Source organism: Haemorhous mexicanus, chromosome 6 (genome assembly GCF_027477595.1).
Source record: "Haemorhous mexicanus isolate bHaeMex1 chromosome 6, bHaeMex1.pri, whole genome shotgun sequence".
In the NCBI taxonomy this organism is placed as follows: Eukaryota; Metazoa; Chordata; class Aves; order Passeriformes; family Fringillidae; genus Haemorhous; species Haemorhous mexicanus.
In genome coordinates, this window is record NC_082346.1 from 43257526 (window position 1) to 43282046 (window position 24521).

Consider the following 24521-nt stretch of genomic DNA (forward strand, 5'->3'; position numbering starts at 1 on the left):
AGAATTGGGAAGAGCATCAGAAGCCATCAGGAGACTTTGGCAAAAGCCTCTATCAGGAGACAGATGTGTAAGGCAAGGATTTATCTGCCTTAGTGGGAACTTAAAAAGTGTCTTCGGCAAAAAGCTGGAGAAGGCCGAGCGTCAGACTGTTCCCGGCCTGCCACACCGCGAGTGGAATTAGAAAGGGCTCTCAGAGTACCCTCATGAGGTGTTGCAGCACTGGTGTCCCCCTGAGTCAGGCCAAGGTTTTAAGACTGCTGAGGAGGTGGATGTTTCTGTGGCTGCCAGGCGCCGGGTGCTCGGCCCAGCCCGCGGGGGCGGGTGGCCGGGCGGTGCGGGGCTGCCGGCCGAGCCCGGCGGGGACGTGCCCGCGGTTGCCGGGGCGGCGGGGCGGGCTGTCCGCCGGAAGCACCGGCGGCCGCGGCGGCGGATGGAGGCTGAGCCGGAGCGAGCGGAGGCGCCGCGGAGGGGCGGCGTCGCCGGGGTGAGCGGGACCGGGGCTGGGGTGGGCCCCGTCTCTCCGAGCAGTGGCTCCAGGGCCTTGGACCGCGGCCCGGGGGGGGCGCGGGGCCGGCGGTACGGCTGCCGTGGGGCACCGTGCAGCGGAAGGGCCGGGCCGAGCCGAGCCCAGCCGAGCCGAGCGGCCGGCCGTGGGGCTGGGCGGGCCGGGAGGTGGCTGCGGGGCTCACACCTGCGGCAGGAGAAGCCTCTGCACTGTGAGGGCAGCGCGCCTCGCTGCGGGGCGTGGCGCGGCGGCAGGGCCGTGCCTTGCGTTCTGCTCCCTGCGATGAATCGGCTTTTGTCAGTAACTGTGTGTCCTCTGCTCCTTCGTGTTTCCTCATGCACTACAGGTACTAAAGATGGGCCGTCGAGCCCGCCAGGACCTTTCTGCAGGTGAAAAACTCAGCACGAAGAATTCCCCGTCTGCTTCTCTTGGAGAGGTGGGTGTCCTGTTAGAAGGGCTTATCTGTTGTCCTGCTGTTGTCTCCAGTGGAGAATTGATTGTTGTCTCCAGTAGAGAATGATTAATTTCTTCCGAGATTCGTTCCTGCATGGTGTACTTTGCCCTTTGAATTTTGTCATTAGATTTGGGACTCATGTGTCTGCCGTGTCCCTTTCCTGGTGTTGCCCTCTGTATAATAGTTTCCACACAGGAAATTATTGGGCTATGGTTTCTTACATGTCAAGTACGGAGAGTAGTATCATAGAGGACTTGGGGCCTCTCCCTTCTGTGCATACATATCTTCCTGATTTTTTAATTTCTAGATTTAAAATATGAGCAGGCACATAATTTTGTGACCAGTTTTGCCACCATCTACAGTAGCAAGGCAGATAAACAGATGCCTTACTCTTGTGCTTTGCTTTGCTAGAGCCAAAGAACATCTGACATGGTCTCTATCATGTTTGTGTAGTGATGCTCTTTTTCATTTTCTCTGTGCACAGCTACAAATGTTGTGCTAGGAGCCAGCTTTGCAGCATCTGAGACTTTTCCTTGTGGGTAATAATGTGCAAACTCAGCTTCCACTTGTCTTTGGAGGAAAACTTTGGTTTAGAGGCTTTCTGTTAGTACATCTTCAAATGGTAGATGGGGGTCAGGAACCCTTCTTTCTCAGGAGAGTGAGGCAACATCCTCAAGTATTCAGAAATAGATCTGAACTGTTACAATTGATTTTTTTGCTTAGTGTTGCAGAATGCTGAAATTCTTCCTGGAAGCTTGCTGTTGGATGTTAGCATGGCTCCTCCACAGACACCTGCTAGAAGGAGCAGCTCTCAAGATGTGACATACCAGTTTTGCTCCCTGACACATACCAGATGGACAAAATGTCATCCGACTTCCACCTTGTTGACAGTGATATTTGTTTAAATGAGGTGATGCTTACCATTCTGCAATGCCAGTCAAAGGTCTCTGGCGTACTGTATTCCTGGCTTCTTTAAACTGGAAATCATTTTGTCTTGCTGGCCACCATGGCACCAGCTCTGCGTCAGGCCACTCTGCTCAGAGCCTTGGGCCCTTCTGTCTTGGAGTGACTACTCCTTGATTCCCTGTGCAGTGACGAAACTTTTCTATTACACTGAGTAGCTGTGTCCCAGACATCTGTGCCAAAATGGTTGTGGGATTTTTCCTTTGAGACCCTGTGATGCTGTTGAAAATAGCACTGTTAAAGCTTAGCTTACAATAACACCTCATAGAGCAGACTTTTTTTCTGGAGAATGTATGCTCTTTTCTTTTGATAGGCATAGTGGAGAATCATCTTCCAACTAGGGGTTCTCCCCTTGGATATGCTGTAGGCATTCAGGATGGATTCTGTGAGGGAATGTGTAGAAGATGCAATTTAAGAAATAGAAGTAACCATCGACCTCATAGGTAAAGAAAGTCTTAGGGAAACCAGCGGATGGTTTTAAGGAGGTGTAATCATTAGTTGGCCTCCACATTAGGGTGGCTCGCTGTCAGATTGTTCTCTTGCTGGAACTGGCTATCCTAGTTCATGGTCTGATTCTCTGGTTTTAAAGAGACCAGGGCATTATGTAGAGGTACAGCTGATGGACTGTAACTTACTGCAGTTTGCTTGGGCTTACTGCTCACATCACAACCATTTCAATAGCTGGGAAGAGATCAGAGGGGCTCCAGGACTTGGGCCAGTTCTGAAGAAGACTAAGAAATATTTACAATGTTCTGTTTGAGAGCAGTGAGCTTTCCAGCAGCAGAAGGGTGAGGACTTCCATGTCTTACAATATTCAGATATGTTAGTACTGGATCTTCCTGGACCACCAGGAAGAATAGTTTGTGTCAATAGTCTCCCTTCAGACAGGTCTTTGTTGCTAAATCTTTGTGTTAATCAAGAACCTTGGAGGTACTGGAAGAAAGACAAAATCCACTGTAAATAATCCTCAGCCTTTTCCTTTGCTCCAAAATTGGAGGCTTTTTTTATGTGACCATATTTGTTACCAAAGTGAATATTTAATAGAACTAATATTGTTTTTTCCTTCACCCTAGACTGGCAATCGACTTTTACTTTTCTGGAAGTTTGGCCTTGGCTTGCTTTTAAGTGGTGGGGTTACAATGGATGTCTCATTCAACCATCTAGTAATTTTGAAACCTTTATAAAAAATCTTCCCAAAAGAAATGCAAGATTAAAAAAAAAAAAATCCTTTTTTTTTTCCCTGGAACTGGCAGTAGTGGATTAGGCACTATGTAATTATTTCAGCATAGAAGGTTTTATTCTTTTTACTGATTTTGAAGGCAAAGGGGTTTGTCTTAAATCTTTGCCATATTCACACCCTCTTATGCATTTCACATTCAGGTTAGTGATTTTGCCTTCAGAGGTTCCTCAGAGTTTTAAAACTGGTTTAATTCATGTTGACTCTTTTTTTCAATTTTTTTTTTTAATTCCATGCCAATCCACTCAGTTTCCACCCATCTCAAATTTCTGGTATGAACATACCATTTGTGCTATTGTTCGGGTCTTTTCATTACACTGAGAAGCATCCAGGAAGTGTTTTCCAGTCAGAGCAGCTTGCTTGAAGGAAGCAAAAGGTACCTGTCTATCCATGTTTCAACATCTGGGCTTATTACAAGGAAATTCACTTAGAGGGCGGACAATTATTGTAATTAAAAAGGTCTTTGTTTAGAAGTCAATAGGCAAATAATCTGACTTGGAACATAGATCTTATCAGGTTACTGCTGATCTCTGCTTGGCCTGGGCTCTTTCTTCCAAAACACACTGCAAACTGTCTCTTCCAAAAGACACTGCAAACTCTATACCACAAATGTGTCTTAAAACCTCCTTCCCCAACACGTAGTCGCAATGTCTTGTGCCTTGAAACCTAATCTGCTTCCCCCAAGCTCTACAAAAACACTATGATATCTTAGTATTTTTTCAGTGCCTCTTGTGTATATGTATCTCCCACAAGAATATTCTTAACTACAGCAGCAAATCTCTAATTCCTCTGCTCAAATGTCTACTTCATAATTCCCATTCTGCGTGGAAGTACCTGCATTATCTTCAAATGTAGACCTTCTCAGGGGGCTCATGAAAGGTCACAAAGCTCACACTCCGCCCATGTGACATGCAGAGCATTCCTGCCTTTTCAGAAGTACAAGTACTGACAAACAACACTGCAGCTATGTGTTATTTCACCAGGCAAGATGGAACATGGTTATTTGCTGTAATTGGTGCAGTTGGCACCCTCCTGCAGCAAAGGCTGTGTGCGTTCCTGCCCTCAGAGCTCCTTGGCAATTCGGCAGGCACTTCTTGGGCGCCCAGGGGAATATGCTGTAAGTGGGAATTCCTAGAGATAAATCTGCTTGCTGCATGCCAGAACGCCACATTTCAAACATTCATTTCAGAGGGGTGATGTATCTCTTTTTCCATTGAGAGGCCTTTCCCATCCCCTGGCTTGATGTGGTACATTTACTCATCTTGATACTATCAAGTTTCTGACAGTATGGGAGAAAGTCAAGCTAGTCATGTTATTTGTATGAGAGGGACAGATCATAAAATGAGATCTGTTGAAGATCTTTGCTATCCCATCCTAACAGGACTTCGGGACACTTTTACAGAATTAAAGTCAAACCTTTTTCCTGGCTCTAACATCACTGCACCCAACAGCCTGAGCGCTGGCTTGATGACATCCATCAGAAGAAGTTGTTTGGCCAGGTTTGGAGCTCTTGATAAGATTGATTTGGAAAGCTGAGTGGAAAAGCCTTTTAAAAAAATGTGTCAGCAGATTATTCCTTTCCTGTTTCTTCTTTCAACAAGAGTGAACTATTTGCTGTCCTGTAAGAAATCTGTATGCAAAAATATTTTAATGTTATCCTACTTCCACGGTCTATTTTCTCTTTATCCTACAGTGATGTGATTCCCATGGGACCTTGTTCAAGAGTTCCATGGTTTCTGCCTCTTGCAGTCTCAGTATGATTTTGCCAGCATGTCTCTGGCAGCACTCTGTAGATCCTTCAAATGGAGACTGTTTTACTAGGCAATGGTCAGCCTAAAGGATGAAGGTTTTCCCTATTTTGAAAATATTTCCACACAGGTAGGACAAAATGACTTTATATCAGGGTTTGCCCAAAAATCAAGTTCTCTGCTGGTTCTCTCTGCTACATTTCACCACAGCCTGGGGAAAGGCTCTGTGCTTTCTCTTCTGAAAATATGTTCTTCTCTTATTGTCCTAGCTGGTATTTGTAAGCTTGCTTATGTAGTTGTGGTCCTTGGATGGTAGTTAGAAAGCATTTCTTGCTGTAAAATAAGAATTGCTGAGGGTGAAACCCATGTGAAAAATTGTGCCAAGAAGTGATTATTTGAATACTTTGCGAACATGTGTTGCCCAGCTGGATTTTCTTCCATTCTAGTGCAAGTCTTGTACCACTTGGGCTCTGTACATCCAGAGAAGCTTAGGTCATGTTGGACCCCACAGAAGCCTTTCTGCTTTTGGCTGTGGGAAGAAGTAGGCTGACAGATACATGCTTCCAACAGATTTTTACCAGCTGGGCAAACCTGATTTCATTTGTGCTGCTCATTGGTAAGGACACCTTTGTACCCCAGCTGCTCTAACCTGCATGTAGCCCTCCTCTGCTCTTATTGTAGTAAGATCATAAGACCAGATGATAGCAAAGACACAAAATGAACTCAGATAGCAAACCACTTCCATGAGATATATATGCAATTTATTAATCACATGGATTCCATGTTCCACAAGAGAGATTATTTAATCCAGAAGAAAAGTCAGATGGGTTAGTGGAGTGTTTCCAGCTATCCTATGCATACGCCTGGTGTAGGGTCATAGATCAATCTAGGATATTCTAAATTCTCCTCCTGAGAGGTTCTGAACACTGTGATTTCTAAAATGGCATAGAAATTATTGGGTTCTTAATTACCTCCTTGCATTTGGTGCCTAATAGCTCTGGTTACTGCAACTGCTGGTGCTGACAGTCTGCTCATCTAAAAGGTTATCAACCAGTTTGCAACTTTCACAGTGATTACCAGGCTGATTTTCTTGAGCTCCTTATCTATATAGCCAAGCTGCTCCCTTATAGCGCTAGCTAAATATCATCTGCTGAAGCGAACACTGATGGCATCTATGCGTGTCTTACACTGACTGCTACAGCCTGTGCTCTCAGGGGAGAATCTGAGGTTGCCTTGAGAAACAGTAGCTTCTGAAAAAAGGTCTGTAGCCTGCTACAATGTATAACCTCTAGTATGACTGGTCCAGCATCAATTCTGGTCCCTGGCATGGCTGCAGTGACTCTCCATTTGAATCTTTCTAGGATCCTACACAACTGAATAATTTGAGTTTTATCATGCTATAGGGAGAATGAACTGAGTCTGTTCTCTTCTTGCTCATGTTTGGGTTTTCTTTTTTGTGTTTTTTTTTTTTTTCTTTAGGTGTCACAGTTGGTATCTGCAAAAATGACTGGATATTAAATGTTATAATGGTGAAATCAACTTTGTGCTTTGTTCAAGTGAATAAGGTTGCAAAGCATGTACTGCAGGACAGTCATAAATGTCAGTCTTCAAGCTGTTTTGTTTTGTGCAGGCTTCCATAGTGCTTCCTTTTAACTTCTTTCTCTCTTTTTCCCTCCTGACCCTTCAAGGATGAAGACCATCAGGAAAAGGTTGACCATGTAAGACTAGAGGCTTTGTAGGTAGATGCTGGCTCCTCTGAAGGGGACTAGTAGGATTAACCTATGTGTCTGGAGACTACCTTAAGAGGGTACTCTAGTACTGGAGAGTAATATAAAGTTTTCTTTGGATGCAGTGCCTTTCCTGCATCCTCTGTTTCTGTTGCTGACAGATTTTTAATTATCTTTGAAACAGCTGCTCTTATCAGCTGCTGCATCTTGTTTTGAGGTCACATATGTATATGTATCCACTGGAAAGATGCTCTACTTTCACTTAAAAGTCAGGACAGCAATTAGCTAATAGAGTACAAAGCCTGACTTATCCTAGATTGCTGTCCAGTATGGTTAGTTTGCTCTTATAACATGAAAACTTATCTTTAGGGATGATGAAGTCTTGCTGGTGCCCCAGAGGAGAAGGCCAGGCAGTAGTAACAAGGACATGTGCCTTTGGATTTTCTATGAGTCTTTTCTTTTTGCCAGAATCAATAATAATGTCATAGTGCTTCTTACCAGGCTCCTGTTACACACAGGGTAGGAATACACCTATCCTTTCTTATCCTGCACCAAAGTTAAAATACCTGAATTAATGCCTTAGCATTAATTTAGCATTAAAAGCCAGGATGATGCCATTCAGAACAACCTGAGAAGTTCTACCTGTTTCTGTTGAAGTCTTTGGGCTAATTGCCTTGCACTCTTCCTAACCATAGAATTGGTGTTGCCCAATTTTTCCTGCTTAGAGTTGCTCTCTTAGATAATTAAAACGCCCTCTCCTGTGCTCTTAATTCCTTCTGCTGAAGGACCACTCCAGTACTGGTAGCACAGTAGATTCATCTGTGAAATTTAAAGCCCAGAAAAGAAACCCCTATCACCCATCTCATTAATTCTGGCCTCAGAAGGGTATGCACATCACAAGGAGTCAAGACTATTCAGATTAGCTCAGTTTTCTCCTGGTAGTGCAAGGGATGATATTGTAAAAAAGATCCACTGGGTTTATTTGGCAGTGATGGATGGTTCAGGACTATGCCCAGAGCACTTTTCCATTTATCAGGCAAAGAGACCTCCCACTGATGGGGTATAGTTTTGGGGACTGGTTGCTAATAGAAATTTTTACTGATAATTGATCTAATCTTCTCCCCCCCCGCCTCGCTGGAACTAGTCCTTACAGTCATTTCACTGGAACTAATTCCACCTCCATACAGTGCCCTAAATCATTGATTCCCAAGGTCTGCTGTTGAGTGCTGACTGGTCACATGCCACAGGCGCCTTCTTGCTTCTGGCTGCTAAATTTCATTAAAATAACTTTACTGTTGTGACTCTTCCACATGAGCAATTGTTGCTTCAGGGATGTTATGCAATGGTGCCTGGCAAGGAGATTTTACTTAGTATGAGGGGTGCCTGCTTTGAAAACCGTTTTGTTTGGGTAATTCCTGTGTCCTTTATTCAGGCTTATGCTCTTAAACATGACAGTCATACTTTATAGTATTTTTCCATTTGTAAAAGTCTGTAAACAGTATAAAATGGTTAACTGAGTGTTCAGAAATCTGACTGACCAGTAAGCTGCTTGTAACTTATACTACAGTATGCTTACAAACTTCTGTTAATTCTATCATAAGTCTCTTCCAAATCAACTGTTAGTGGAACTTTATGTTATAAAGTGTGATTCAAATCTTATTGCAGTATATCCCTCCCTTAGTCATTGCCTGGCCAATCTGAAATACTTGGCTTCTTGAATCATTTGTCCGAAGTTGGCTCTTTTGTCCCCCGGATGGCTCATATAACCCTTCTCTGAACTCCCTTTGGGCTTTGCTGAGTGTTACAATCTGAACTCTTCCTGGATTTGGTCCCTTTCCTCTTGCTGTGCTGAAGATAACTTTGTAGCTGCTTGAATACTAACAAACAACCTCGTCAGGGTTGTGGATGTGAACAGTACCTGCTGAAGTCCTGCCCTCCAGCCATCTGCCTGCTCTGAAACTTGTTTTGCATCCTTTGGCAAACCACTCGTCTTGCATCTGAATTTTTGCCAGTTGAATCACTCATTTGGCTGCACCTTTCAAGACTGCCTGGGATATTTAGCCAAAGGCTGTGAGGCTAATCAATGGTATAATAAAGGGTGTATCCTAATCTTTCAGTTAATTTGCAGAGGCAGAATAAGCAGGAGTATGAATGTGGTTGTTAGCCAAGATTTTGCTGGGTTCTTTTTGTGGCTTCGCCATAGATTTTCTTTGGGACCTTGGAGAAGTCCTTCCACTAGTTTTCTTTAGTCCCTATCTGAAAGCAAAGCTAGAGCTTTATGCAGAAGCACTGTGGGTATTCCCTGAGTAGACGCACAGGGGGATTTAGGTGCCTTATCCTCATAACAAAATCCGTATCCTGCACTGGGTGCCTGCATAGTACGTAGATAATCTCAGGATGAGCTGGTGGATCTTTGGGATGGTGAAAAGTGGCTGGGAATGGCAGCGTGTCTGAAACCCTGTTCTTCTGTGGAGTTCTGGCCCCATTCTGCAAGGTCTGGGAGTGCATGTCCTTGCACTACCAGTGAGAGACACTGATCCCCATCCTGTGTTTTCTAGCCTTCAGAAGTACAGCAGGGCTTTTCCTTGCCTTCAGGGACCTCCATTTCCTGAGTAAGCAGATGTTCATTTCAGTGTTGGAACTTCATGCTTTAGACGTAGAGATTAAACTGGCCATCTCCTTTCTAAGCTGGAAAACACTGATTTTATTATCCTCTTTCTTATCTGAGAAAGATGTAGCAAGTAATGTTTGCCACCTCCATAGGGAATATTATATATCCTGGCAAGTCTATGAGCTGTTTTGAGTCTGTGAAGGCTCTCAGTCCTTTCTCCTGAAGCTGCTCTGCTTTGCAAATGGAACCAAAAGAATTTTCGTACCACAGGGAAAGACTTTCTAACTGAAGGCAACAACACTTGAGGGGGAAGACATCTGTTCCAATGGGTCCCTTGGGGACCTCATCCTCTAGTTGTGCTTTGGTAAATATGCCATAGGTAGTCTCAAGGTCCTTCATGGACTAAAAACAGGGACAGCACCTGATTTCTGACCCTTATACAGGTGAATGCTGACCTATGTGGCTCTATATCACTCAGTATTTGAGTGACAAAATGCTTTAAGGCAACAACTGGAAAGAGGATTTGAAGATCTGACCTTTCCAGAGGAGGCATCAAAGTCCTTTTGTAGTTCTAGTTGCCAGTGCTTCTAAAACATTTGGGTGGAAAAATAAGCTGTTGCTTTTTAGGTTAAGTCAACATGCCAGGAACAATTGTTTTCATTAAATGTTTGTTGGAAGAACAACTATAAAAAGAATGTAAGTATCTGAAATATAAAGCCAGTTATGTTCTTAAATTGCTAGGTCACCCAATTGGCTGAGGTTGAGTGAGTGTATTTCCATTCTAAAATACAGTGCAGAATGATGTGGAGATCCCCTGGTGAGAAGCAACCTGCACTCTACCTGGGGTGGTACTAGCTTTGTTACCAGAAGTACCTAAAACAAGACAATTTCCAGACTTGGGCTGACTCATGTGGATCCTTGTGAATGCTTGCAGGTGTGTCTGCACCTGTGGTGTAGACATGGCCTGGGGCTTGATATGATCAGGGCCTTTAATCAGGGCGGTATTTTCCTGACCCAGTTCTTACCCTTGCACAGTGGTTGGCACCCAGCTCCAAACTCTCATTCCATTGTCTGGTTTGGATCTGTGCAGCAGCCACCCCCCAGATGCTCTCCCCTACATTCCCTGAAACTTTAAAACATGCAAGTGAGGAACCCAGCACCAGCTGTACTCAGCTGAGTGTTGATCAGGGGACCTTATTTGCATGAAAATAATCACAATGGTTTGGGCACTGTCCTTCCACTCTGGTTTAGAGAGTTCATAACCTAGGAAGTCATAATTGTAATGCATAATTGTCACTTACAGTCATTTCTGTATCTACAATTTGCACTGCAATAAGATCTAGAGAGTGTTGCTGTATGGCTGGAACAAAAATTTCCTGTTCCCAAAGACCTTACAGTCTTACTGCAATGTTTTTCTCTAGCATCCTGTTCTCCCCTGTGATCTTCAGCTTGCAGAGGAGCCTTCAGCAAGGGTAGCTGCATTTTGTATATGGCATGTTGCCAGGGTTTTGATTTCTTAGGCATGCAGTTGGGAGGAGGGTGAACTGGCAGTAGATAGCTCTTGAAGCAATTGGCATTTCTGAGAACCTGGGAGGGTTCTCCGAGGCAGAATTTCCCATAGCTATTGCACACTGTGAATGCCCTCCCATTTACGTGGTCATCCTGGGCTGAGCTGCATTTGTCCCTCCATGTCCCAGAGTTTCTGTAATGTGATTTGATTCTTGCATTATTCTAGTAAATACCCTCCACTGAAAGGATCCAGCATCCAAGGAAGTGCTGGGTTTTTTACCTGCTTCCATTTTACAGGGTTTGCATCTTTTTTTTTTTCCGGAGGTCTTCTGGTTGCTTGTAGAAATGCTGGACTCCCAGACTGTTCCTGGGGACCTCTCATCTGGAAGTTGGCCAGATTCTCCAAGAGGAATCTCAAAAATGCAGCTGAACTTTTGTTCCCTAATTAGGCCAACTTCCCCAGTGTGAGCCCTTGCACTGCACAGCCTGGAGCTCCCCAAGGCCTTGTGCAGCCTCTCTCCCGTGCACCCCGACTGGCTGACCGGCAGGGCAGTTATTTTCAGCTTTCTGAGCTTATCTCCTTGCCTTTTGATGACATCTTCTGAAATGGCATTTCTAGTCAGCCATGTTTCCAAGCCTTTCTAGTAGTATCTTGCCTGCTTGTCTACCTTGAAGTGGATTAGGGACAATCTCATTGAAAATAATTTTATTAAAAGCTTTTCCTTTTCCACACATTTATTTCATACTTTGACTGCTTCTGGACCTACCTCAGGGCAACAAAAGAACTGTAGGAGGTGGGAAGGTGGATGGGTTAAGGTGCCAAATGCCACAAAGGTGACAGCTTTCCTCACAGGTGCATGTGAGCTGATAAATAGCTGGCCACTGTTTTGGGAGAGCAATTCTTGATAGCTGGTTAACAATATGAACTGCTCCTTTACCTGTGATTGATAGATGGCAGAGAATATTAAGTCCCCCAAGAACTTCTGTTTCCATAACACTTTCCCTAGTATAGGAAAGCCAGTGACTGTGAAAAGAAGGACAGTTTGTGGATAAAATGCAAATCCAGTGTTTTCTGCTAAGTATTTAAGACATGCAGAAGTCCTTGGAGGGTATTCATTAGAATCAGAGGCACTATTTGAACCGTCTATGGACATGATAAAGAGATCCAACAGAGATGGCTTGTTTGCAAAAAGCACAGGCTTGCACAGATCTTGGAACTGATGTGCTTTTGATATCATACATGCTCTGAGATCAGTATAGATTATTTTATGTGGCTGTTTAGGAGCAGTGGGTCTATTTGACTTAGAGCTCCTTAAATGGCAGCAATCAAAACTAATTCATCAGGCCTGGTTGTGGAGATTTGCTTTTCTTCAGTCAAGGGAGCCTCTGGCATCTTGCTGGAGAAGGGAATCCTTGAGACTGCCCATACTTCTTTCTTTCCACTTCTTGGTCTATAATGGATAAAAAAAAGACACCTACATACTTTGTAAAATCTCACAGTGTTTGTATATTGGAAAAACATAGATCCTACATATTTTAGGAGAAATATGAGATGATAGAAGAATTGTGTGTCCTCAGTTGTATGCTGTCAATGTCATTTGAGTCCCTGCATCCCTGCACAGAGTGCTCAGTGTTTCAAAGGAGTTGTCATGTTGATGAAGGTAAATTAATCCATATTTCCAGACCCACCTGAGAATCTGAGGGACTTAAAATGCCCATAATCAGCCTCTGTTGTGGTAGATCCTAAAAGAAACTTTGCTGGACCTTCAGGATTCAGAGACACACAGGATAGTTTCTTCCATGAGGGAAGAAGCATCCAACTGACACCTTCAGAACTGTAGATGTGATCTGACAAGTAGTCTGGAAATTTCTGCTTTAATGGGGAAGCCAGATTAGAATTCTGCATCTGTCTGATTAGAAAGGGCCTGAAAAACAATAAAGAAGAAGGTAGAGTTTCTACTTTGATGCAGGAGAGATGGAATTCAGGCCAGTCATTTTTTCCAAGGGAGAGATAAAATGCTGATTATGGATGTATCAAAGTATCAAAGTGTTGGTATGGAAGGTGGCCTAAGAAATACTGGAAAAATGCCATCACAAAAATGGTGAGCTGAATTTCTGAGAGAAAAAAAAAAAAAACCCAAAACAAACCACAAACAACAAAACAAAAACTCGGACCATGGCAATTTTCCTTGGAAAAGGGACAGTCTTCAGAAACTCAGGTAGAGGAGATCTTCTGGAGATAAATAATGGACAAAACTGAAGTGGAAAAGAAAATCCCAGCAAGTAAGTGATTAGTTGATGCTGTGAAAGTAAGGGCTGAGAGACAACACACTTGTCAGGAGGTGGTTGAATCTGTGTTTTGAACACTAGACTGTTTGGATGTATAGCTTTGCATTTGGGAACATACATACAAATCTTGCCTAAGGTATAACAGTAGGTACCAACAAGTCCTGATCATTTAAATCCCCCAGTCTTTTTCTCCAGAAAGGTGTGTTTAAGAGCCCATTTGCTGCATTACAGAAGAACAGTGTACTCTATTTCTGTTCTGATCCCTCTGGGGTTGACATTTGTTCCACTTTCCGTCTCAAGCTCTTGCTTGCAGCTGCAAAATCCCTACCTGTCACCATATTATGGCAAAGCACAACATTGCATTCTCAACTGTAAATTATGCTGAGATTTTGGAATTGTGAAAGTATATGAAGGTAAGTTTCTTTACTTGACAAAAGTGTATGTGGCATGTGACCTTATTGCAGCACTTTCCAGGCAGTTAACAAAGAAAAGCTTTTTCTCCTCAGCTGACAGTTAACATTGCCTTTCCTGTTGCTAGAGCTCCTGTAGGCAATTCAGAAAGAATTACCTGATTTATTGCAAGGGGAGTAAAAGACCTGTAGGTGTATGTGAGGTGTTTTTCAGGATCTGACAGACATTCAGGGTTGCCTGGTGTGTATGATCAATGAGAACATGGTATAACATTGTCAAGGCATTGGAATCAAACCCTTAGATGCCCTGGACTCATCTTTGCCTTGCGCAGAGACTTGGCCAAACATTGTCATCACCCTCTGATCTGGTGTGCCCCACTTGACTTATCTTTGATCTGAAGGCTAGTTTTGATGATGAGTAATTTAAATTGCAGGGGCATTGAAATGCCCTGGACATGCTGCATTTTCCCTCAGCCTTATTGCCCAGGTTCTTTGGTGTCATTTCTGTATCCCCGTGCACCTTTGTGAGGAGTTGTGAGGTTGTGTGTCGGAAATAGGCTTGCTGGCTATCAGAGGGCTAGTGTAAGGGAAAAGGGGGTTATTTGCATGGGAAGCATCTGTGTGGGAAGGAGTGTGGTTTTGAGTTAGGGGTGTATGTAATGGGAATGAGGATGTTTATGTGGGCATGCACGCCCATATGTGGTGTGTGTTCCCACTTTTTCCTGGGCTCCGGGTGTGTCCAGATCAACTGAATTCAAAATGCTCCTTTTTTGGCACTGTAGCCTCTTCTCTGGTTTGGCATCTTAAGAATCTGGGGGAATCATTTAAAGATCAGAAAACTCCATTCACTTGGGCCCCTGAAGGCTTCACATTCTGTGACATGGTCATTCCAGTCGACTGAGCTCTGTCCCCTACGGATGAGCCCATATAAGGAGGCTGTTTCCTGCGTTTCACGCTCCCTGCCTGTCCCTCTGCCCTCCTGTGCTCCCTTTGCTGAAGAAAGTTGGTATTTTGGGACTGCAGCTCCTGCCTCATTCCTGCTCCCTGTTTATTTTTGGAGGATGACTATTTTTGCTCCTATCAGAGAGCTATGCAGGGTCATACCCCCTCCCTGCAGCAGGCGAGGCTGCTCCTGGCAGGGTCTCTTAATTTCCCACACTCACAAACAATGCTTCTACTTCAAGAAATAAACATGCAAGACCCCTACCATCAGGGGTTAGCTCGACCCTGTCCTCGTCTGTGGCAAGAGGCGATTTGGCTTTGGTTCAGGGTTGACCCCACCGCACATGCAAGGTCCTCTCTGGAGTCAAAGCTCCTCGGGAGTCATCCCACTCATACACTTCCTCAATAAAAGTTGTGGAAGCCACCTGTGCCCCCACCATTCCTTGGCAGTTAGCATTTTTTCTCTGTTTTGTGACATCTTTTACCCAATGACTTTCTCTGTGGTCCATTCATGGGTCCCTGTAGTCCATCTTCCCTCACTGGACACCATCAATGGGGAGCTATGTAAGCTGGGTTCACCTTGCCTCTGCTTTCATCATTCCCTGCCATGCAGAACACCGAAGGCAGTGCTGTACAAAGTGCCTCAGGCTGGGGGAGCTAAGCCCAAAGCTGTAAATGGCAACGGGCAGCTTCCAGATGGTGGGAATTCATGGCCCCATTTGAAAATTCCTATCATAAGCCCCAAGCTGAATTCCCATTTTCTCTTGCCATGTGGCAGAGTGCCATACAAGAAAATAGTAGGGAATGTCTTTAAGCTCCAGATGATCTTCCCCTTTGGATTTCAGTGGTGGCAGTGGTGGCATTAATCCCAACTAACTTTGGAAGAGTTTGGGTACGGATCACTGTGTCTGAACTTGTCATCTATCTTCCTATTCTAAGCAGTGGACAAAAGCAGACTTTTTAGGAACAATTCCTCATCTAAAACAAGATGTCTAAATCATGCTGTCTTGTACCCTAGGAAAGGCATAATGTGATACCTCCCACTGATATGTGGGTAACAGTGATGAACAAGTTCCCAGTGAACCCTATTTTGCCAGGAGAGCACACCCTCTGTGGATCAGTCAGCTACTGTTTTGTGTGTCCTCAAAATGTCAAAGGCACATAGACTTGAAACTTGGTAAGACACTGATTAGGGTGATGATCTTTTTTTTACAGACAAGCTTAAAAACCTGTCCTGTAGTTTGTCTTCCTTTTATTTTATGATTAAAGAGCATTTTAAACACTTCCTCTCCATTATTTGGTAAAGTGTTACATTAATGTGTGTGGTCCTGGTGTCTCGATTGGCTTGACTTTGGCTTGACCTGAGTTGTCTGTAACATGTCTCTTCTATTTATTAAAGGTTCCACCACCTAAACCCCCACGCCGGCAAGGAGGCTGGGCAGATGATCCTGAAAAGGCACCCAGCAAGTGAGTCCTCGCCTCTTTCCTTATTAAGAGGGATTTAGATATGGAATAAAGGAACATTACTAGTTGGACCTTGCTGTCACAGACATTGGAACAGTTTTCCTGGGTCTTTCAGATGGTCTTTCTTTCCAATATCAATATAACTTGTTCAAGCCATTTGAAATATTGCTTTTGCTTGGTTTCACTGACTAATTGACTTGGCGAGGCTTAGGACTGTGTTCATGTCCCTGTTTGCCCGAGGCAGCATATTCCTTACCTGGTACAGTGCCTGGAAGGAGTCAAGAGCATAGTAAGCATGCTAAATGCAGGAGCTGGGAGGGGGGGATTTGACTGGTTCTGTCCTTTCTGGGAGAGTGACACATGACAGCACCACACTGACAAGAGTGCAATGAATGCATCAGGATTTAGTGATCAGCCTTGACAGTAAAGGTGAAATTTGTCAATGTTTATGTGTGTATGGGTTTATGGTATAATGGAGATGGATGGAGATGGTCAGCAAGAAGAGATGGGAGGAAAAAGTATACAAATTATAGAAGGTGTGTTGAGAAGCCCAATGCTTACATGAAGGACATATAAGACAAAGTATCGGGACATGGTATTAGAATAGGTATGAGAACTAGAGGACAGTTCAAACTGGGAGGAGATTATGTGATTTCAAATAGTTGTGGTTTTCCAGGCTTAGAAGTTATGCTGATGTTATATTTTGTATTCAGAGAGCTGAAAGGCTGAACTGTGGAGTGATGTGAGATTGCTTGTGTAGTTAAAGGCCTATAATAAAAGTCTGTATGTCTTAATATATACTTTGGAGGCACTCTGATTTATGAAAAGTATTTTCTTGTCTGAAACTGAGAATGGAGGAGGACATCTAGAAACCTGTTATACAGTCAGTATGTTTTGGGAGGAGAGAAAGGTGGTCTGTATTCTGGGGTAGCCTTTCCGAAAAACAGTACTTTTCTGGGAAAATTATCACTCCATTTGTCTCTGAAAAATAAATAGTCTGGAAAACTGGAGACTAGAATAAAGCAAGGGAATAAAGACTTCAGCCTGAACTTCTGTTGCTCTCCAGTTTAACCCTGATAATTGTTATTTTCATAGGCTGGCTGCAGCTAGAAGTTGCCATTACAAAGATGCATCCACATCAGGGTATTAAAAAAGTGCCACCAAAGATCCTGGATCTTGGTAGGACCAAGCAGAAGCTTAATGGAAATGTGACAGCAGACAAAAAGGTTCAATTTCATTGTTTAGTTAAGTAAGTTATGTAAATGTTGTTTAGGTGAGGGACTGGATTGGATGTAATACATATGCAGAGCTGTGCCTAATGTGCCCTGATGGACAGTGAACAGGTTCCTGATGTAACAGCACTGTGCCATGTGCTATTTTACCATGTTTTCCATGGTTTGACATTAGCTTTATCCTATAGATTTGCAGCAGGTGCAAATCTATAGGATAAAGCTAATGTCAATTGTAGGCGGTGCTCCCCCTGCATCTCAACTGCGTGGGTTACAAGACATTGTAGGTGTCTGGAGTAAAGGCTTCTGTGACACTGGATGTAGTTCAGCTGGAGAAGCAGAACAGGACAGAGGGTTGCAGACCTTTCTGTCTCTGAGAATCTGCACACTGGGACGTGAGACTAAGATGTGTCCCTTGCTCAATCGTGCATGTGAAATGTCATATCTGACAGTGTTCATTTGTAATAAGGGTTTTTATTGAATAAATTTTATGAAGAAGTTTGTTCTGACTTTCTCTAGTCATAGGAGGTACAAGGGTTTTGTACAACTAATTCCCCTGTCTTTCCTTTCCTCTGTATTCTCCTCAAGCTGATCTCTCTTCTCTCCCTGAAAAAAGTCTGAGATGCTGGCCTGTAGGGCTTGCTTTTTGACATATCTCAGGGTAAAGCCTTCATGTGAAAAGTCTGAGTCATCGGCTGATGTCATACCAATGTTGCTGTAGCTTTGTTGTTTCTGTTTTCTCAGGCTCTATCTCCCCACAGCTTTTCAACCAATTTGACTCAGTTTGGAAGCCTATCAAGTTAACTTGCTCCAAGTTCACTAGTGTAGATGTAGTTAGAATAACATGCTTCTGTTGTTATATCTGATTTAGGTTTAAGCCCTTTTTTGACAGTGTAACTGAACCTACACTTGGGAATCGTTCTGTTAGAAGTAACTTGATTTTCAGAACTGACAATGCTAAAATCTGGGTTTTTTTTTTTCTTTCACTTAGAAAGGAAGGATGAGCAGAGTGGCTACAGTTAGATTTTCTGTGTTGTGTAAATATATTATGGGTCAGATGGAATACTGTGGCCACTTGTGCAACGATCTTGTAGTTATTTATGTTATTCTTTCTCCATTTGAAATCTTAGCTTTTAGTTCTGTTTCTGACAGATTCAGTCAGTTATGACTGTATATGTGTTGCTTTTCCTGCAGGGATGCTTTTCTGCCATATTTCTAGTTCAGAGTCTTATCAGTATGAAACAATCACTTGAAATTGTTCTTTTTATTTCCATTTGGCACATGTTAGAGTAGAATTTAGTTTGTAACCTGTTTTTCTACCTTTGTGCTCTCTTTTAGTCCCTTACCTGCCTAGCTCATGTCATGCTTATGTGAACTTGTAAATATTCTCACCATCTTGCTGATTATTTCCATCAGACTGCTGCTCTCCCAGACTGTTGCAAGATAGGAAGAGGAGGAGGACTTTCAAAGTTTTCCCACCTAAATTATTTTTTAAATTAATTGGCACAGATGGTGTGTGAGCTAAAGTATTTTATCGTGAGTTCCCATAGCATTTGCAAGTGTCAGATATTTAAATTGTTGCGAACTATCAAAACTATCTATTTTACTCATGTTTTCAATTGCCAAATGTGGGAAGGTTACTTTGTACTCCCAGTACTCTTATAGAACAGTTGTCATTGCTAGGAGTCCCATTTTGGGAATCTGGGTAATGATGAGGACCACTGGGAAGTGTCTGAGCAAACCCCAGGTCCTTTGCAAACAGCTACTAAATGGCACAAAGTAATGACAGAAAATTAATTTTTCAGATTTACCAGGGCCATCTGTACCTGAATCTGCTGTATCTAGTTAAACCTTTACGTTTAATTGACAAGAATCATTCTCTGTGAGAAGAGGCAGTCTCATTGCTGCCCCAGCAACATTCTAGCCCCAGTATTAGCAGAAAGGGGACCAGCCAAGAACCTGGGCAGCCACCTGGGGCCTAGCAACCTGCTGAGATAAATAATGGTAATTACAGCTGGGTTTTCCTACAGAAGCAGTTCTCTAACCACTGGATGGAGCCCAAGTGCCGTTCTGAAAGCTGTGCTGATGTCCCTAATGACATCAGTGTTGACACTTGTGACAAGCAAAGCAAGCTCTAATGTCAGGTTATCTCACGTATCAAAAGGAAGAAACATAAAGTGCCTGCCAGTGGGGGAAGGAAAAGGGAACTCAGTTTTGCATACTGCTGAGGATTTGATAAAGGAGGGGCACTTCCATGATTCATTTAATTCCAACTTCTTTTGATCTTGTCTCTCTGACTTTCCTCACAGCAGTATCATGATTTTTTTTTTTTTTAATCACACATTTTCCTCTCTAGCAGTATCATGATTTCTTTGCTTCTTGGGTCTCTTTCAATTTACTTGGGTGCTTGATCCCTTTGGTCTTGTAATGAGGCCCCTAATATTCCTACAGCTCTGCAGGCAGTAGCTAGGGCTATTAAGGAATAAACACAGCTTGTTTCAGGTAGCCCTGCAAGCAAACACAAGTGCTGCTTTCAGTAGGAAGTCCCCTCCAGTGCCTGCGTGTGTACCTCATTTCTTCTGCATGGATGATGGCAGTTTAGCAACAGGTGCTTCAGCTACAAGTGAAATTTCCCCTTTCTGACTGACAGGCCACACCGAGTTGGAATAATCAAGGCTTGCTTAGGAAAATGACCATGCTGAAGTATTTTGGAACAGAAGTGGTACAGTGGTACAGTGTCCAGCACTGCATTTGTCAAGAAGGTGAATATTCAAGTGCCTGTAGGAAGGAAGAGAATGCAGTGGGGGTGACCTTTAGAGGAGGGTAACCCAGCCCCTCTAAAAGCATAGATATCATTTAAGGCTGTGAACGGTGGGCAGTGGTGAGATTGCACCCTGGAGCTAGAGGAAAGTTATTTAAGAGATTAAGGGGTTTTATGATTCAGGTCTCTAGAGATAAGTAAAGTTAAAAACCTCCTGTTTCAAGAATATGGGCTTAAACTATCCTGTATTCTCTCTATAAGAAATGACCCCTGAGAGTGCCTGGTTTTAGAACCTCTAGCAATCCCTGTCTTGCTGATGGGACTAGTAAAGTGCTCATGAATTTCTTGGTCTGGGATAGCTTGTGGGGGAAAGCTTGTGTCATTGCTTCTGTTCTCTACTCCCAATCCAGCAGTGTTGTAGTGAGTCTCAGTCTGGACTTCTCTGTGACACTGTCACGTTAGGAGCAGAGCCAGACTCCTGGCTGCGTGGGAGATGTCAGCCTTGCCCTGCAGCTTGCAGCCCTCTGTGGATGCCCTCAGTGAAGTGAAGAGTATAGGCAGAGAGGATCAAGGCTGCCAGGTGAGGGGGCACAACTTAGAAGGAGAAGAAAGAAAAGGAAGTCTGATTAAGTTTTGTCTTGAAGTGTCTGTTTTTGGGTTTGTCCCTGCATTGATCTGCAAGGGAATGAGGCAAGTAATGGCCCCTTGGGGACCTTCAGGACTTTCCTCTCAATGTCAGCCGTCATTTTCAATCACCCTCTCCCTCCCAGCCATTAATTTTGGCCCAGGATCATGGGGACTTGTCCATCTATCACTCCTAATTGACACTAAATGATCTGTCAGTTTATTGATGAACGGCAGGAGTGGAATTGTCACAATATATTTTACTTTCTAACAACTCCTCCTGACAATTTTACCTTGTCCATCTCACTCTCCTCACATAAATCTCCATTGGCCTCTCATTCCTTCTCTTGGGCTGATCTGGTGCCAGGCACCTCCATGCCATCGGCACGCATCAAGGACATCAAGATGGCGGTAAGCTGCAATGTGCAGGCCCAGGGGTGGGTTTTTTCCTCTCTCTCCCTGCCCCCTCCTCCTTTTTTTTTTTTTTTAAATAGGCTGGATGTTCCAGGAATGCTAACAAGCTCCTGTCCTCTTGTCCCTTCATGTCATTGCTGGGGTGAGCTCTCCTTGGTGTTTCTGTTTAGACTCAGTAAAGATAACTGGCAGAAAAAGAAAAGTCCCTAAAAGACAGAAGAGTCACCTGAGAATCTCTCAGTGCCCTGGCTGTCACAGGGGATTTTTATTCCTTTTAAACCTGCTTAGTGTGACTTGCAAGAATTTCCTCCAAGGGGAAAGTGTTAGACTTATGTCCATTTATGTCTTTGCAGTGCTCAGAGGAGCATGGAAAAAGAGTTTTGCTTCTTCTTTTTCCTTTTCCCCCCTTTTTTGCTTTTCAAGGTTTTTTTTTTTTACCTTTTTTTTTTTTTTCTTTTCTCTCTCTCTTATTTTTAACCTAGATTTCTGTTTAATTTTTCCCAGTTAGTGACGTTTTCTTTTTTCTGGAAAGGTACTGAGTGAGCAATGGAAGGTCTAATAGGATTGCAGCCTCTTGCTCCCCTAGAAATGAAACTTGCATGACAAAAACAGAAGTGTGGCATTTTTGGTAATGGTCCATGTAAGCTGCTGAAGTGGCAGAGTTTTTTCAGGGTGAAGTCTCTTTGACTTTTTTTTTAATGATTGAGGACAAAGCATCTTCCTTATTTCTCTGCATCTCCAAGAAATTTCCCAGCAATTTTAGGGGATGCTATTATTGATGTTCCAAGATTTCTGTTTTAAAATAGCAAAACCTTCCTGAAGAACACATGCAACTTCCAACCCTTTTGTATCTGTCACAGCCAAGGCTAAAAGCTTTTCTGGCCATTGTAGGTCACCTGTATGTTGGCTGTTAAGTCTAGCTTAATGCAGTTTACCTGTTGAAAGGAACCTCAGATGACTTGATGTATTTGCTTGGCCCTATTTCTCTTTCCCCCAGCCCCCTTCCCCATAAAACCAAATTCTTAATCCAAGTTCTTAAAATATCTTCATCCAGAAGCTGTTGCTCTCAGATGACAGAACAAGATACCATTCAGTAATAAACACCTAATTCTTTCCACTGTTTTTCATATAAATGTTTTCAGTGAGGCCCATCATAAGTGAAAGGTCTTTGAACCTCATAATTATGGGTTTGTTCTCTATTGTGAGATTTGGAAAAAACCCAAACAACCTTAAATACATTTTCTGTCTCCTTGAGCAGTCAGTTCTTTCCTATAACCATGAGGATCCACAAGTGTGCTTTTTCCCTTTAAAAGGAAGCTGAAATGCTCCTGTAACCTCAAGAGTAATTTTTTGTGAGAGTTGGGCTTTGTGCTTTCTGGAGGCCAAGAACATGATGACTTGTATAGGAGTCCCTGTTCTCAGGGACCAAAGATATGTGGTGGATACTTCTAGAAACTGCAGCACTGCTTTCTGTTTTCCCACACAGCAGGAATTTGTATTGAGTGTTGTTGTTTTTTCTGTTGCTCAGTGGGAGCTCTGAACAGCTCTGCTGGTCAGTTCTCTAGCAGTGAGCGAGAGGGGGAACCCTGGGAACATCTGCTTTGGGGATGATGCAGTGAGTGGGCTGAGGTTCAGGGATCCTCGCGAGCACTCTCTGGCAGCTTGTTCTTTTGTGCCAGCTCATAAAGTCCTGCTTGCCAGAGCTTTCCCCTCCTTTGTTGTTTCTGTTAAGTAAGCCCACATATTAGGACATGGGGAGGAACAAAAACACTTCAGCTGGAGGTTAAGTGCCTCACAAGTCCTTTTCAGCTGGAGCTGACTAGCAACAGTGTCAGATGCTATCTCACAGAGCTTGCCTGCTCATTGCTGCAACCATCCTCTTCCAGAGCCATGCTCTGGGGCAGTGTGTTCAGCGTGCACTCTGACCAGCACAAGCAGCTTGTGAGGGGCCAGAAGGTGGATGGTAGGGCCATTACAGTTTTAAAACACGTGTGTCTGCTCAAAACCCCGTTATAGTGATACAGATAGCCATGCATTCCAGGGCTAGGAAGTGGAGGGCTGTGAGGTGACATCCTAAGATGAGAATAAAGGCTCATAAGCATGCTGAAATCAATAGCAAAACTTGCCTCGATTGTAGGAGATGTGAAGATTAATCTCCTTAATTTTATAAAGGAAATCCTGGCTTTTCCAGGCTGCCACAGGCCAGGAAGAGAGGGTGGAAATTTAAAACAATAGATCAGAGCCCCAGAGAAGGTGCAATGGAATAGCTGAGAAGGCACCTTGTGGTGCTTTCTACCACGGGTAGCAGTTCTAATTTACAGACGGCCTTGGTGAATGTGTCTTTTCCTGTGCCACAGCAAACAAGCATTGACTGAGACCCACCCTTGGAGAGCCTGGAGAACTATCACTTAGCACTTGCGTGTCATATTGGATGTGTAACTTAGTTGTGCCTTAGGCTATTGAACAAGCTGCAACTCCTAGCTTACCACCCACTCTCTGTGGTGATGGGCACTTAAGGAACATTTGAGCAAGAAAATACAACGTCTTTTTTAATATTTTTCCCCTCCTCCCTCCGGCCTAGACCTGAATTGCTGTCTTTGCCCTAGAGGCAAAAGGCTTCATGCCTCCCTGTGGGCTGAGCCAAGCCTTCGGTGTTGAGGTGGGTCATGGTTTTGGATGGAAGCACTGAGGCAGAACGCCGGCTGCTAACTTGCTTCCAGGGCACCCAGCCTGTCTCTGCCCACCCTTTGATCGCCCTACTGTCTCCAACAAAATGCATCTCTGAACATCACGACCTTCTCCTCTTCCCCCCCGTTTCATTCTTTTAGCAAGAGGGATGCTTGGAGCGGCTTTCTGGATCCACGTGATTCGTAGCTCCGCCGCTGCCCTGTAAGATGCGAGCAGCCCTCGGTCGGCACTGCCGGCGGGGCCCGGGCCAGCCCGCGCTGGGTTGCAGGCTGGAGGCCGGCCCGGGCTCGCAGCGCCGCGCTTGCCCGGCAGGGGGCGGCCGCGGCCCGGCGAAGCTGCGGCCGTGGCGGCGGCGCGGGCAGCGCGGCCCGGAGCGGTCCCGGCCCCGGGCGGAGCGGAGCGGGGCGGGCACAGCTGCCAGCCCGCCCGGGCGGAGCGCAGCCGGGCCGGCAAGAGGCTGCCCGCGGTCCCAGCCCTTTCTCCTCCTCCGCCGCGCCATACCGGGCGTTCCCGTCCCGCCGCCTCCGTATGCGTTTTAGCAAGCTGCGGTAATTCCTTCCCTTTTCTTTAGCTGTGCTGCCCGCTCTCACACCTCCCCGGGCCGCGTGAGAGAGCCTCCGGTGCTGCAGAGAGAGCTCCTTGGAGCCTGGCTGTAGCGCGGTGCAGGATGCAAGTGTGTCTGGAGCTCTCATGAGCTGTGGACATTAAAAGATTTCAAGGACGTTTTTCTCCATTCATCCCAGTTATGTCCTCTGCTTAAATAGGTTAACGGTGTCTAATTAACCACTGCACATTGTCATGCTGCATAAAGATAGCATCCTGGCTGTTCTCTGAGCCCTGTCACTTTATCTCCATTTTGATCTCCATGGTAGTCTATTAAATGAGAAAAAACCAGTTTTAACAGAGATGATGTCTACATTGGAACTGCCTTTCACCCTTCAGCCCA

The 24521-nt window shown here is 44.3% G+C and overlaps 1 protein-coding gene across 2 annotated transcripts in view; it reads left to right on the forward strand.

Moving 5' to 3' along the window:
• The first annotated feature begins 394 nt into the window (after positions 1 to 394).
• Positions 395 to 24521, forward strand: part of IFT43 (intraflagellar transport 43) — a 43060-nt gene continuing 18933 nt past the window's right edge. Inside the window, exons 1-4 of one of the 2 annotated variants that reach the window (XM_059850025.1) lie at positions 435 to 484; positions 852 to 941; positions 1683 to 1869; positions 15795 to 15862. In XM_059850025.1, the coding sequence (XP_059706008.1) occupies positions 1813 to 1869; positions 15795 to 15862 (125 nt within the window). In that variant the 5' untranslated portion in view covers positions 435 to 484; positions 852 to 941; positions 1683 to 1812. Of the gene's footprint in view, positions 485 to 851; positions 942 to 1682; positions 1870 to 15794; positions 15863 to 24521 lie in introns of both variants that reach the window. The other variant, XM_059850023.1, reaches the window with a different exon arrangement.